At 29.8% G+C, this 13,795-nt stretch overlaps 1 protein-coding gene across 1 annotated transcript; it reads right to left on the reverse strand.

Annotated features, from left to right (window-relative positions):
- Window positions 1-351: 351 nt before the first annotated feature.
- On the reverse strand, window positions 352-7,680 carry LOC107854457 (GDSL esterase/lipase At1g29670). The gene is made up of 4 exons (XM_016699467.2): window positions 6,966-7,680; window positions 2,962-3,195; window positions 1,687-1,939; window positions 352-872 (listed from the first exon to the last, which is right to left on the reverse strand). Exons 1-4 carry the CDS (start codon window positions 7,383-7,385, stop codon window positions 640-642), a joined length of 1,140 nt encoding a protein of 379 aa, XP_016554953.1. The 5' UTR covers window positions 7,386-7,680; the 3' UTR covers window positions 352-639.
- Window positions 7,681-13,795: the final 6,115 nt, after the last annotated feature.

Raw genomic sequence — 13,795 nt, forward strand, 5'->3', positions numbered from 1 at the left:
ATATACATGGAAGGTTTCTCTCCTGGCATCTGCATTAAGATGGAAAAGGGACAAATATATCCGAATTATGATAAATGATATGTATATATGATTCGTCATATTTTGGGTATACGTACACCCTTATCATTAATAAAATGGTACGTTATGCCCCTCACACCAAGGGAATAATTGGCACAAATATGTAAATTATGCATTGGTTTTCCAAATTAGACTAGTATTGTTGAACATCTATTTTATATAATGTGGACAAGTAAAGATGGACGGAGGAAGTACAACTTTGTTTAGTTATGAAAGAAAAAAAAAAGATAAAATAGAAATTCTATTAATTTCTTTTACAAGTAAATTTGATAATTATTTTAGTATGGGGGACAAATAATATGAAACGGAGAAAATATTACTAAGGAAAGGAATCTACTCAATCATATCGTAGGTTTATTAAAATAACAATTATTTTGTACCATCTATTTTTATTAAAAACAACAGGTAAAGTGGTCCGGATGGAAGCTATATCATTCATATAAAACTTATACTTTATTTTCTCAGGTATAATTGTTTATTCATAGTATTTATTAAAATAATTGATATTTTTTATAAATTCGTGTATTTCATGACTCGAGATACACATGCAAAACTAGTGTATTAAACTTTTGACAGGTGTTTAACATTTATAGGGTAGACTTCAGCTTTGAGATGGGAAGAAAAAGCCTTGTTAGCCAGCACAATGTTCACTGCTTCAGTTGGATGCAATCCATCAAAAAAGACATAGTCATTTCTCTTTGAACAAATATTTCCTCCCTTTTTGCATAAAGTTCCTGTTCCTCCTTCTGCTATTGTTGCCACTTCACAACATGGGTTCTTGGTATCACTAAAACCTACATATAAAATAAACAATAAAACAAAACCATGTCACAATTTGGCTTTGTGTACATCTTTGATTTAATTTATTTGTGAAATGGGGATCAAAATATCTTACAGCAGCTTAAATGAGAGGACATAGTATAACCCTTTACAAGTCTCTTCTTGTGTAGAATACTCAAAGGCAATATTATGAATATACTATTTGTGTAAATGCAACAACTACAAAAACAAGATATTCACTCTCTCTTAGTCTGTCCAAACAATAAATTAATCTATATTTAGAAATAATTTAATTCTCCTCAATGAGATGATATATAACTACTCAAATACTTCCTTCGGTCCTTTTTACGGGGCTCTTATACTAAAAATAGATTTTCTTTTTATCTGTACATGTCAGCCTCTCTACTTCTTCGGAGGTAGCGGTATGGACTGCATACATTTTATCCTCCCCAGACCTCACTTTGTGGGAATACACCAGGTTTGTTGTTGTTGTCAGCAGATCAAGAGAAGTTTATTATTCTTCTTCCAATATTTCCCCTATTATTAACTTTCTAAAGTATTAGTAATCAAACTTAGATTTCAAAATAAAATTGACGAGGATAATTCAATAAACTATACCCCTAATAAATAATTTCTTAAAGAGAATACCAATTAGGTAAAAAGAAACAAAGACAGTATCTATATCTTGTTTTAGACCACCGTTATTTCAAAAGTATTTCATTCTTTCTTAATTTGTTTCTTTTTCCTTTTTCAAAACTCTTATGGTGTTCAAAAAATTCAAATGTAATCTAGCTAGAAAATAGAGAGTAAAGGAGTGAAATTGCTTACCTTTGGGAATAGGATTTTCTAAGATATCCATAATAATTTTGTAAGCATTGACAAAGACTAGTGTGGAACCATGCATTTGAAGCCTTAGGGAATCAACCAAACTTTTCAAGTTAGTGTTGAAGAGAAGTGCAGCATTATTCAAAGTTTGTATGCAGCCAGTGATATTTGGATTTCTAGATGTGGCCATTGGGCTGCACCCATTGGGATATAATGCCATCACCACAAATTTCCTAGCTCCCATATCATACAACCTCTGTAATAATGTTATTAGGAAAGCATATTAGTCACACTAGCTAATACAAGCAGCAGCACATTTCATATGTTTAATTATTAAAATGTGATCCAAGTTTTATTTAACATAACTTATTAGAGCATGGGGTTGCAATTATGACCGAAGAAGTTCATCCAAATTTCTTTTCCTCAAAAATTACATTTTATCGTAATATACAATTGAAGGATGTAATATACAATTGAAGGATGTGGTGTAGCGGATAAGCCAATCCTTCCTCCCTTAACCTAAGGTCTCGGTTTCGAGCCCTAGATATGGAAAAACCCTGGGTAGGGAATATTTTCCCTGAATGGGGTACACGGCGTGAATCTAGATTAGTGGGGATTCAATAGGGATACCGGACACTGGATGAAAATGGGAAAAAAAAATTCATAACATAACCAATGTAATTCCACAAATGGTGTTCGGAAAGGGTCGTGTGCCCGCAACCTTAACCAATCTTGTGAAGGTAGAGTGGAAGTTTCTGATGGAACCTAGCTCGGCTGAAGATATTGTGTATACAACAAGATTAAAAGTATTTTTATGTATATATATATAGAAGATGTTGAATCCCCTTAATTTCTTCGTATTCTTACTTCTTTATATTTTGAATCCACTAAATTGTAACTTAGCTATGCAATGTACTTGTTGCAACTCCATCCTAATTCCTTTGTCACTTTACTATATGCTCAAATCTTACTAGCAATTAGTGCTTCTCCATCTGCTATTTCTTCCCATAAAACATTGGTGTTTTCTTTAAAATTGTTTTTCAACCAGACAGTAAGACAGACATGTTTTCCAGGTCTAGTAAAAGGTGAAAAGCAACTCAACAAAAGTTTTCTATTTATTTATTTATTTCAATTTAGCATGTGCCACCAAAAGGGAAAACAAGAACCAAAATAAAAAATATTTGTAAATCTTTTTTTTTAATAGTCAGCAATTAATGAACATGGAACATTGGTCAAAAAGAAAGAAAAAAAATTGAAAGGCATACTATAAATGCATACCTTGAGTTGGTGAGAAAGTTTTATGGTCAAATTGGCAGTGAAATCTTGAATAGTAATATTTTTGTTGGCTAAGCCGAGGAAGTAGTTGAATGAGTAATCATTTCCTCCACTTCCCACCACAAACAAATAATTCTTCAATGAATCTTTACTTTTGCAACCTAGTTGCTCCTCCAACTCTGGCAATGTCACATTCTCAAAATTTCTTATTTGTTCATTCAAACTTATCACTTCCCCCTGAAAATATTAGCAGCAACATATTAATAGCAGTTCTCTTTTTGTCTAATTTTACATGATGATATATACTATATAATACAATATATTATAGGTCTAAACAAGATCATGTTCAAATCAACTGGTCGGTTCATTTCTCATATGGCCATTTAACTAATACTTAGTTATTATTTCGGAGTGTCACGTTTCTTCTTCATTCTGATTTCCTTTCAACAAAGAAAGTGATATTTTTGAAATAATAACTATTAGTTGAGTGACTATATAAGAAATCACCTCAACAATTACTACATGTAAAAATAATACTTTCACGTCTCAATTTATGTAGCAACTTTATCACTTTTCGAAAGCTTATTATTTGACTAATCATTGAAGTTAAACTAGATTACATACCATTTCATGTTTTAAAACTAATATTTCTATATTCAAAGATTAAATGAAAAACACTACTATAAGTTGTTATTTAACATATCAATATGATAAAAAAAATTACATTATAAAATGTTGAATATATCTAAGATTAAATAGCTTGTAGAAAAGAAGTACTTACATAAACACAAACAAAAGAAAAACTATTTAGGATGTTTCTAACAAAAATAGGTAGCTAGCCAATATTTGACCAACTCAGCCTCGAGGTGTATTCTAAAGAGTACGTTATAATTTAGATAGGTATATAGAATAACGAATAATTGAGGTACGATTGAAAAGTACAACAAACAATATATAACAACAATATACCCAGTGTATTCCCATAAAGTGGGACGGGGGGAGGCAGTAAAGTGTAGGCAGTCCATATCACTACCTTGTATAAAGTAGAGAGGTTGTTTCTGATAGACCCCGACTCAGGACAACGATGAGAAAGTGATAATTTAAAATATATTTTTAATAATTAATTTGTTAATATGCATAGAGGAGTAATATGTTGTTGCCTTTTCTTGTGTGCTCGTGATATCACAAAGGAATATTCATTTTTTGGTGAGGCACACCTCTAACAGTCACATTCATGCCAATTATAATTGCCGAAGAATTTGGCAACATTTAAGAAAAAATGAGATTATTCTTCACATATTTGGTTGGCACATCTATTTACAGGCTAATGTATGAATGTGTCCCTTTTAGAGGGTCATTATTCAAATCTTGTTTCTATTTAAAGAATTGTACGTACTAATATAGATCTTGGAGGGACCCTATAAAACATAGAATGTCATGTAACTTCAATAAAATTTTAAGCCCTGATTTAATATTTTTTTTCCTTAAAATCTTCAACATAGATCTACAAAATTAGTAATAAACTGTTACGAAAAAAATATTTATTGCTTCATGCAGTCATCCTTACTTGTCCACTATAAGCTTGACAAAATAGTACAAACAATAAATAACATGGATACTTTAATTACTTCTTCCGTTACTTTTTACTTGGCCCATGTACTAAAAATAGTTATTTTAATTTTCTTATTAATGATGTTTTGTAACTTTAAATTAGACTATCACTATTTTATGGAGTTATTTATTAATAAAGATAATATGAAAAGAAGTAAAACAACTCTCCTAATAGGTGAAAATAATACGTATGTAAATTGACCAACATGGGTTGTGGTGCAGTGGATGGGGCTGCTCCACCCTTAATCAGAGGTCGAGGGTACGACCTTGGGTATGGAGAAAATTCTGTTGGGAGCACTGCCACCTTAATGGACCCTGCAACGCGCAATTTAGATTAGTCGGAGCTTTAATATGGGCATCGGACACCAGATGAGAAAAAAAAAAAGAAAAACGTATGTAAATTGACATATCTATTAAGTATTTGCCATAGTGCATGTTAGGGTTCCAAAACCATCTATAAATAGAAAGCAATGAGAAAGTGAAAGGTGACTCTAAACAAGTTGCATTGCCTTGTTTGTCAACCATTGTGTGTCGGTTTTCCTATAAAGTTTTCCTGCATTAATAAATGGGAGGCTAGTTGCATAATACAATGCACTAGTTAATATAAAAAGAGGAAAGAACAGAAAAAACACGTCAAATTAAATTATTTTCATAAAAATGATCATAAATTTAAATTTTATTTTCTAGCCATTTTAATTTCCTGACTTGTTCTATATCGTTTCTACACACCTTTTATATAGTTTCTATACATATCTTATACATATAAATATTCAATACGAAACTTATACAGTTTCGATATACAATTTATAGAATAATTGTACTTTTTTTTACACATTTTATATAATAATTATATAATTTTTATACATTTTTTATTTATTTTTATATATATTTTATATATATACATATTTGATAGAACTATATAATTTCTATACATATATCTTATATAGATATATATTCTATATAAAAATTATATCATTTTTTATATAATTATATTTAATTATTATTTCTAAACAATAAAAAAATAGAATATTTTTTCAGTTAAAAAATTTATAGCAAAAAAAAATTGAGATATTTTTAAAAGAGCTGAATGGTCCAAGTTGAAAACTGTATCACTTGTATATGGACTGTATCTGAACTACATGAGCCAAAATGACCCGAATTAGGAAATGACTATAAAGTGAAAATATTATACCCAATTGGCTACTTTTTTGAAAAAATATCAAACTTGGGCTATTTGTTTTAAAAAGTGCTACAAAGTGTCCTTTACCCATATAAAAATTTAAGGCACAATACATAAAACATGCCCTTTAATTTGTCTTCCGATTATCTTTATGATCTCCAACTTTGAATATGCACAAGTAGACACTTAAATTTGTACAAAGTCGAACAAGTAAACATACACGTCCTATGTGACGTTCTACATGGCCAATTCTTGTCCTACGTGGCATCTGACGTATATTATGCCACATAGGACATGTGCATCTACTTGTTCGACTTTATACAAGTTTAAGTGTTTACTTGTCCACACTCAAATTTAAAGGTCATAGATGTAATTTGAGATCAAATTAAAAAGACACGTTTATATATTATGCCTTTATTAAATTCAAATTAGTAATGATAAAATTATTGTAATTTTTACTACTATTGTAAATTCAGGCCTCTCATATTATCTACCACTCTCTTTTAATTTCTTTTTACCTAACTCTTTTAAAAGCATTTAATAGTAGTAGAATATTTGTCTAACTATATTATTCCCTTCGCTTCATATTACTTGTCCAATTATTAATAGCATTTGTCTCAAATTACTCTTGTCAATTCACAAAATCAATATTGCACTATTAAACTTTTTCATTTTGCCTTATTGTAATTCTTTTTGAAAATATAATTACCGTAAAGTTACAAGAACAACAACAAAAATTCCTATATTATTAATTTTGATATTGATGGATAAAACACGTTTACTGTATTAAAAAGAGTTAAAAGGTATAATAGGAAAAAAAGGCTCCTCTTATGATTTTTTAAGAGGCATATAAAAGAAAAGGTGGGAAAAAATGGGACGAAGATAATAAATATTGCTTCTTCTTTCCCTAAAACATCAAATATATCCATAAATTTTAGGTAGTTTTCACTTTAATTGAAATTTATGAAGTTTGAGTTGTAGTCATGTGCAGTTGTGTTTGATTATATTTTTTTATGAAGAATAGTTAAACTAATAATCATGGTTGAATGTATTTCAATACAACTTCAATGTGAAAAATGAGCTGATCTGAACTATAACTTGAAACTGAATTTGAAATTTTCATAACCAGACACTACTTTTCAAATAAAATAAATTATTCTGAAAAAAAAGAAAGAAATGATTTTATAACCAAACGAATTCTAAAAGGATTACTTACCGCTACAACACCAGTGTCATCAAGAATGCCAGAACCACCAGAAGCAAAGTTGACACCATGAATAACTTTGCTTCCATTAGTTGAAGGATCATTGAAAGTTGGAACATAAACTGGTATTTTTAGATAGTCACAAAGAAGGTCAATTACATTCTTGCCATTAGTAAATCTCCCAGAAGGTCCTAATAAAGGGAAATCTACTCCATATGGTAAGTAATTTGCCTTAGCCAATGAGTTTACAAGAAAGTTGTTGTTCCCATTATCAACTAATGAACTTCCAAACACAAACATTCCTTGCACTTTGGCGCACTTATTATTTTTTGTTGGAAATTTGCAGTACTTGGCATTACATGGAGAAAGAAAAACAAAGGTTAAGATTATAAGAAGAAAAAATGGAGCACTTTTATTTATCTTTAGAGACATTCTTTTTTCTTTTTTGGCTCCAAGTATAGTTGTGGTTGTAATGCTCGTGGTGTCAGGATAGATATATATAGACAAGTTATTTAATGCTATATATTGAAGGTGGTCAAGAAGGAAGAATTGATGAAAAGAGAAGGTGAAGATGAATATTGTTAGGGTAAGTTTTAAAAATTTGGTGATGAATTTTGTTTGGTTAAGTTAATTTGCCTATTTGGATTTTTTTTTTTCTTCTTTTTGGTTAGAATTGCTTCTCAAATACTTCTAAGTACTTTTTGGACAGTAAGAGTTTATGTTTCATTGATCAATATGAAAAGCATTTTATTAATATTACTCCATTCGTTTTAATGTGTAATTTTGTCTTAGTTTTTACTGAGCACGGAGTTTTCAAAAGTAAAAAAAATTCAATCTTGTGATTGCTAACTAAAGATATGCATAAAGTATGAAAATGCTCTTTAATCTTGTGGTGTTAGATATTTTATGTGAAATTTTGAATTAAAGAGTTAGCTAAATTAAAAAAATATATATTTTTAGACATAAACTAAAGAGAAAAATAAGATGAAAGGTTAAAACAAAGAAAACAAAGGAAGTGCCATATTATTTAAAATGTTAATAAGAGTAGCAAACCTTTAAAAGGGAAGGATGAATATCATATTACAAATTATTTGGAAAATCATAATAATTTAGTTGGTTGACCATTTGAACTTTACCTTCACAAGATTCGATTCCCTATATCTACCTTATAATCTTCTCCCTAATTTTTTTTATCTTTAATTATGTAAAATGGTGTAAAAACGTCCTTCGTCTACCTATTGAGCCTAAAATATCCTTCCCGTCTATCTATTAGGCCAAAAATGTCCTTCTCACCTACCTATTAGACCTAAAATATCTTTTCCGTCTACCTATTGGGTCTATTTTTATCCTTTTGTTTAGGAAAATTATATGAAAATGTCATCCTTAAAACTTAATTACATAAATAATTGTATTTTTTCAATATTACAAAAAAAAGTTTTTTTACATATATAGTCATTTAAAAAAATAAAAAAATAATTATAATTCTTAATTTAATGCTATAACTAATTATCAATTTACCTTAATTTAAGAGATATATTTTTAATCTTCAAATTAAAAGTTAAAAAGATAAATTCCTGTTTTCAAATTTTTCTTTATTATATTCAAAATTCAAATATTTTGAAATAAATTAAGTATTTCATTATTTGCTCATGTATATTTCGTTTTGTTTTCATGTATGTTAATCATCTACCTTTGCCGATGACACTATTTTATTTTGTAATGGTAGCAAGAGATCTCTTAAAATGGTGTTTGATACTCTCTCTGTTTATGAAAGGCTCACCGGTCAGCTAATCAACAAAGAGAAAAGTTGTTTTACTATGGCTAATAATAGTAAAGCTGCTACCATTAATAGAATCAAGACGATTAGAGGTATGAAGCACCAAGACTTTCCCATCACCTACCTGGGGTGTCCTCTCATTAGTGGAAAAAAGAAAATATATCACTACTCAGGAATCATCAATAAGACCATCAACAAAATCAAAGGATGGCAAAATAAATTTTTATCTACTGGCGGAAGGGCTATTTTAATTAGACATATCCTTCTAGCCCTTCCTATCCACCTCCTTGCTGCCACTAACCCCCCCCAAAGGAACCATTGAGATCATAGAGAAATATATTGCTAGGTTCTTTTGGTCAGGACAAGAAGCAGGGGGTAAACATCATTGGTCATCTTGAAAGAATTTGTGCTCAATTATGAGGAAGGTGGTGTAAATTTTAGAAGTTTCTCTGACATTTGCCTTGCCTTTCAATGCAAACAATGGTAGAGGCTGAGAACTACCAACTCTCTTTGAAAAGATTACATGCAAGGTAAATTTTATCAGAATGAACATCCTTGTGCAGTCAATTGGTCTACTGGACAATCACAAAATTAGAAATCTATGTGCAACATAAGAGATGAGATTGAAAATAATATTTTATGAAAGATTGAAAATGGTAACATCTCCTTTTCGTACGATAACTGGTCTGAATTAGGGCCGCTCTACCATCTTCTTCCTAATGGAACACCGCACAGTCCCATCAAAGTTAGAGATATCTGCATTGATGCAATTTGGCATTTTAATCAGCTTTGCGCTCAACTTAACGATGAGGTCAAAGAAGAGATTAAGAAGCTCAAAACTGTGACTGATAACAACAAGAAGGACAAGATTATCAGGAAACCCAGTAACACTAGCTCCTTCATTGTTAGTTCAGCATGGGAAGAGCTCAGACAAAGAGGAGCTACCAACAGATTTATCAACAAAGTTTGGCACAAGAATGTCCCCTTCAAAATCTTCTTCCTCACTTGGAGAGCAATTCAAGACAAACTCTCAACTGAAGAAAGAGTGGCTAGATGGGGATTGAATAATAATCTTAATTGCTATTGTTGTATTCCTAATCCCCAAAACCTCACTGTAGAAAATATTGATCATTTATTTTGCTTAGGTGAACTTGCCAGAAAAACTTGGTGCTATTTTGCAGGTCCTCTGGGAATCGATTACAACAACAACAACAACCTCAAAATGCATTTACTCAAATGGTGGAACCACAAATCTCAAAACATCATAGCCAAGTGCATCACCAGAATTCTGTCTCTCATCATCTGTTGGGAGATATGGAAATCAAGATGCAGCAGAAAGTTTGAAAATATTAGACCATCCTTTTACAGAACTAAAACTAATATCCTTCTTTCTGTTTTGCAGGTCTTAAATAATAACTTTCGAATAACAAATTTTTCAGTAAATTGGCACCAGATTTGCTCAGTTTGTGAGGCAACACTGGAACAAAAATGTTCTAAACTTGTTAAATGGATGAGACCAACACTACTCACAGTAAAACTTAACAGTGATGAAAGTTGTGTACACGACATTTGTGGTGGAGGTTATATAGTTCGGGATGATCAAGGAAGATTCATAAGTGCCACATCTATACCTATAGGTCCGGTGACAAGCAACATAGTTAAAGCTGTTGCACTATTAGAGGGGATTAAATGGTGTATAAATCGAGGCCTCAGACTATCTATCTATGAAATAGACTCTCTCCTAGTAACCAAGTGTATAAGAAGAGAATGGAAAATACCCTGAAAAATTGATTCCTTCATATGTAACATTTAGGGACTAGCTGAAAAACATGGATTAGTGATCAACCATTGTCTTAGAGAGGCGAATAAGCCTGCAGATAAATTAACCAGCTTGAGTCATAGATACAAAACGATCCACGTCTTCAACTCTTTTGCTGAACTCCCTTCTCAAGTCAAAGGACTTGTCAATACAGACAGATGAAATCTACCTTCGTTTAGGATCAATGTATTCAAACCCGTCAACATTGTATATGACCCCCCCTGATTTTGTAAATAATCTAGAAGGAGGAGTAGTTAGTTGTTTAGGCTAGCTCTTCAGGCCTTCAGGCGCTGATCATGTACCAAGTTTGGTATGCCAAACTCAAAATTGTAACTTTTTGCACATCAATGATCAATAGAGGCAATGTTTAAAAAAAAAATTATCTAGTAGTATTTCATTATCGTGTATTTTAAATTCTAATGTAATGGGTTAACCATAATTTTTTATGAATAAATATTTATGGAATAAAAATTATTAAGTTGGAAGTACATATATATCATGTATTTTTGTTGTATAAATATAATTTATGTCAAAATCAGATTATTATTATATTTTTGATATATTTTAAGGGATAAATATTCATGGTATATCTAATTATGTTGGAAGTACTTTTCTTGTTAAAAGATTATTTATTAAATATAAATATATATTTTCAGTATTACATGGTATAAACTTTTTATATCTAAAATATACCATGTATGTTTCTGGTATAAATATAATTTATATGATATAAATATAATTTGTATGGTATAAATATATCATGTATTTTATAATATAAATGTAATTTATATAATATATAAATATACCATGAATTTTTATGATATAAATATACCATATATTTTTATGGAGGTATCGTGAAAACAAACAATAAAAATGAAAACATACAATTTTGAAATAATATAAAAATATTTTTCCATGTAATTTGCCTAAATAAAAGGGCAAAATAGTCTGAATAGGTAGACTAAAAGGGTATTTTAGACCCAATAGGTAGACATGAAGGATATTTTAGGCCCAATAGATAGACCGAGGGTATTATTGCACCATTTTATATAGTTGAAGAGTATTTTAGGCCCTTTTTCGATAATACAAAATAGGAAATCATTGAATTATTTTAAGATTGATATTTACATTTTTAAAAATGATATAGATTTTTATCAAATTGATTAAGGTAACAAGTCTATCGGTCTTGTTTTGCCAAGTGAGGGAGTTTGGCCAAGATTATAATCTATAAATCAATCGAATTAACTTATAATTACTCTTTAGCTTATTTACGCGTTTGTTAAATATATTATGTATTATAAGTTAAGTGTTTGCAAGTAAAAATCTACCAAATCATTTTTCTTTACGAAGATACTTTTAAATTTATAACATTTAGTAAAAATGGAATATTTTAAGGGTATTCTGGCCATAATTTAACAGTAAGTAGATTATCAATACTTCTAAAGATATATATTCTAATTAATGTCATATTTTCTACTTTGACAAGACTGGTGTATTAATAAAAGAAAATTATCTTTGTCGATGCAATCAATGTTTCTTGGCTAGTTGGGTTATCCGTCCTCAATTATTTTTTGTTAAAAAAAGTATATATTGACTTATTCTGGAATGGTGGATAAACAGTTGAGAAGTTGCTTGTTAGATTGAATTTAGTTCCATTTTTCTAGAATATCATGGTCTATATATTAAATTATTAGTTAATAATAGGGCTGCTTAAAAGGGTTTTCGATATTTGTTCAATCAAATCTAGACAAGAAAATCTCTGGGATGAACTAATTAAATTAAACTACTAGCTAGGCCATAATCTACTGGGAATATAAGTTGGACAGAATTGCGATATTAAATAATTTGTGGTACGAAATTGACCAATATACGTGTTTCATATTATTTGACTTTGATTCGATATATTTCTTTATAAAACTTGATTATGTAGTTATTTAATATTAAAGATGATAAAAAAAAATTTACTCTATAGAACTCACTCAATTTTTTAAATTGAATAAATAAATAAATTATCTATTTTAATATAAAGGTCTATTACCATGAAGTGGAAGGAGTATCAACTTCTTCAAGTTTATGGCTGAACATCATTTTTTTATTTTAAAAATTTAAGATATTGGAAATCAGATGGGGTCTATAAAAGTTAGTGAAAACGTCTATATGGCCATCTCCTCAAAAATATAATGAAATACAATGCTAGTCAGCCAAACTTTTACTTTATGTTAAATAAAATAACTTGAAATAGTTTGGTAGGTAGATTAAATTATTTCAAGATTATAATGCTAGGATTATAAATCTTGAACTATTTTATATCATATGAAGGGTGGTATAAAATAGTTTCATGTTTTGATGGTTATGCCAATACTAACTTTGATATTACTTTAATACCATGTTTGGTTGATAGTATCAATTAATCACAGAATACATTTATACTATCAATCAAACATGGTATAAATTTTATTTATGAAATATCCCACCTTATGCCTACTTCCAAACCGTTTGACTATTTGGTATTTGAAATTAAGATGCATGAACAACCTACCTAAAACACTACGCGCAAAAAAATAAGATAAATAAAATATTCACCACCAACATTGTCAATGCTTCCACAAGCAGAAATTACACTATGGAATGGTGTACTATGAAAAAGATACAATAGAACTTTGCTTAGTATGAAAAATTAAGTGCTAAATCATCTGTCTTATTTTTTATTTAAATTGTCTCAAAATCGTTACGACTTAAAAGAATTAGGTGTCCCGATTTATTTATTGTAGTTTCCTTTCTGAAATAATAATAGTAATACTTTGATATTTTGGTCCCTTGGGAATTGTCAGGACATTAATGTTCAACATATAAATATACCAAGAAAAGGCTCCATATTTATTATTGCACATATAATTGAAGAGATGATACAAATACCAAACAAATGAACAGGACAACTGAGTAGTTTGTGCTCTTTATATATGCCAACCAATTTCTAAAGTTGTCTGAGAAATTAAACTGCTACTTGGAGCTTACATAGTGATTAGTTATATTGTTGTTTGAATAAATTAAATCTTACAACAAAAATATTAGTTTATTGGAAAGGAATGGCACAATTATTTATATGATGTCAAGGACATGCATCTTATTTTAATTTGTGATCCGATCATTAGTCGTTGAATATTGTGAAATTAATTAACATGTATAAAGTGAATAGATAGAGCAAAGAGTGAAGCGTAACTCCCTCACTACAAGCTAGCTCCGACT

Source organism: Capsicum annuum, chromosome 6, assembly GCF_002878395.1.
Source record: "Capsicum annuum cultivar UCD-10X-F1 chromosome 6, UCD10Xv1.1, whole genome shotgun sequence".
In the NCBI taxonomy this organism is placed as follows: domain Eukaryota; kingdom Viridiplantae; phylum Streptophyta; class Magnoliopsida; order Solanales; family Solanaceae; genus Capsicum; species Capsicum annuum.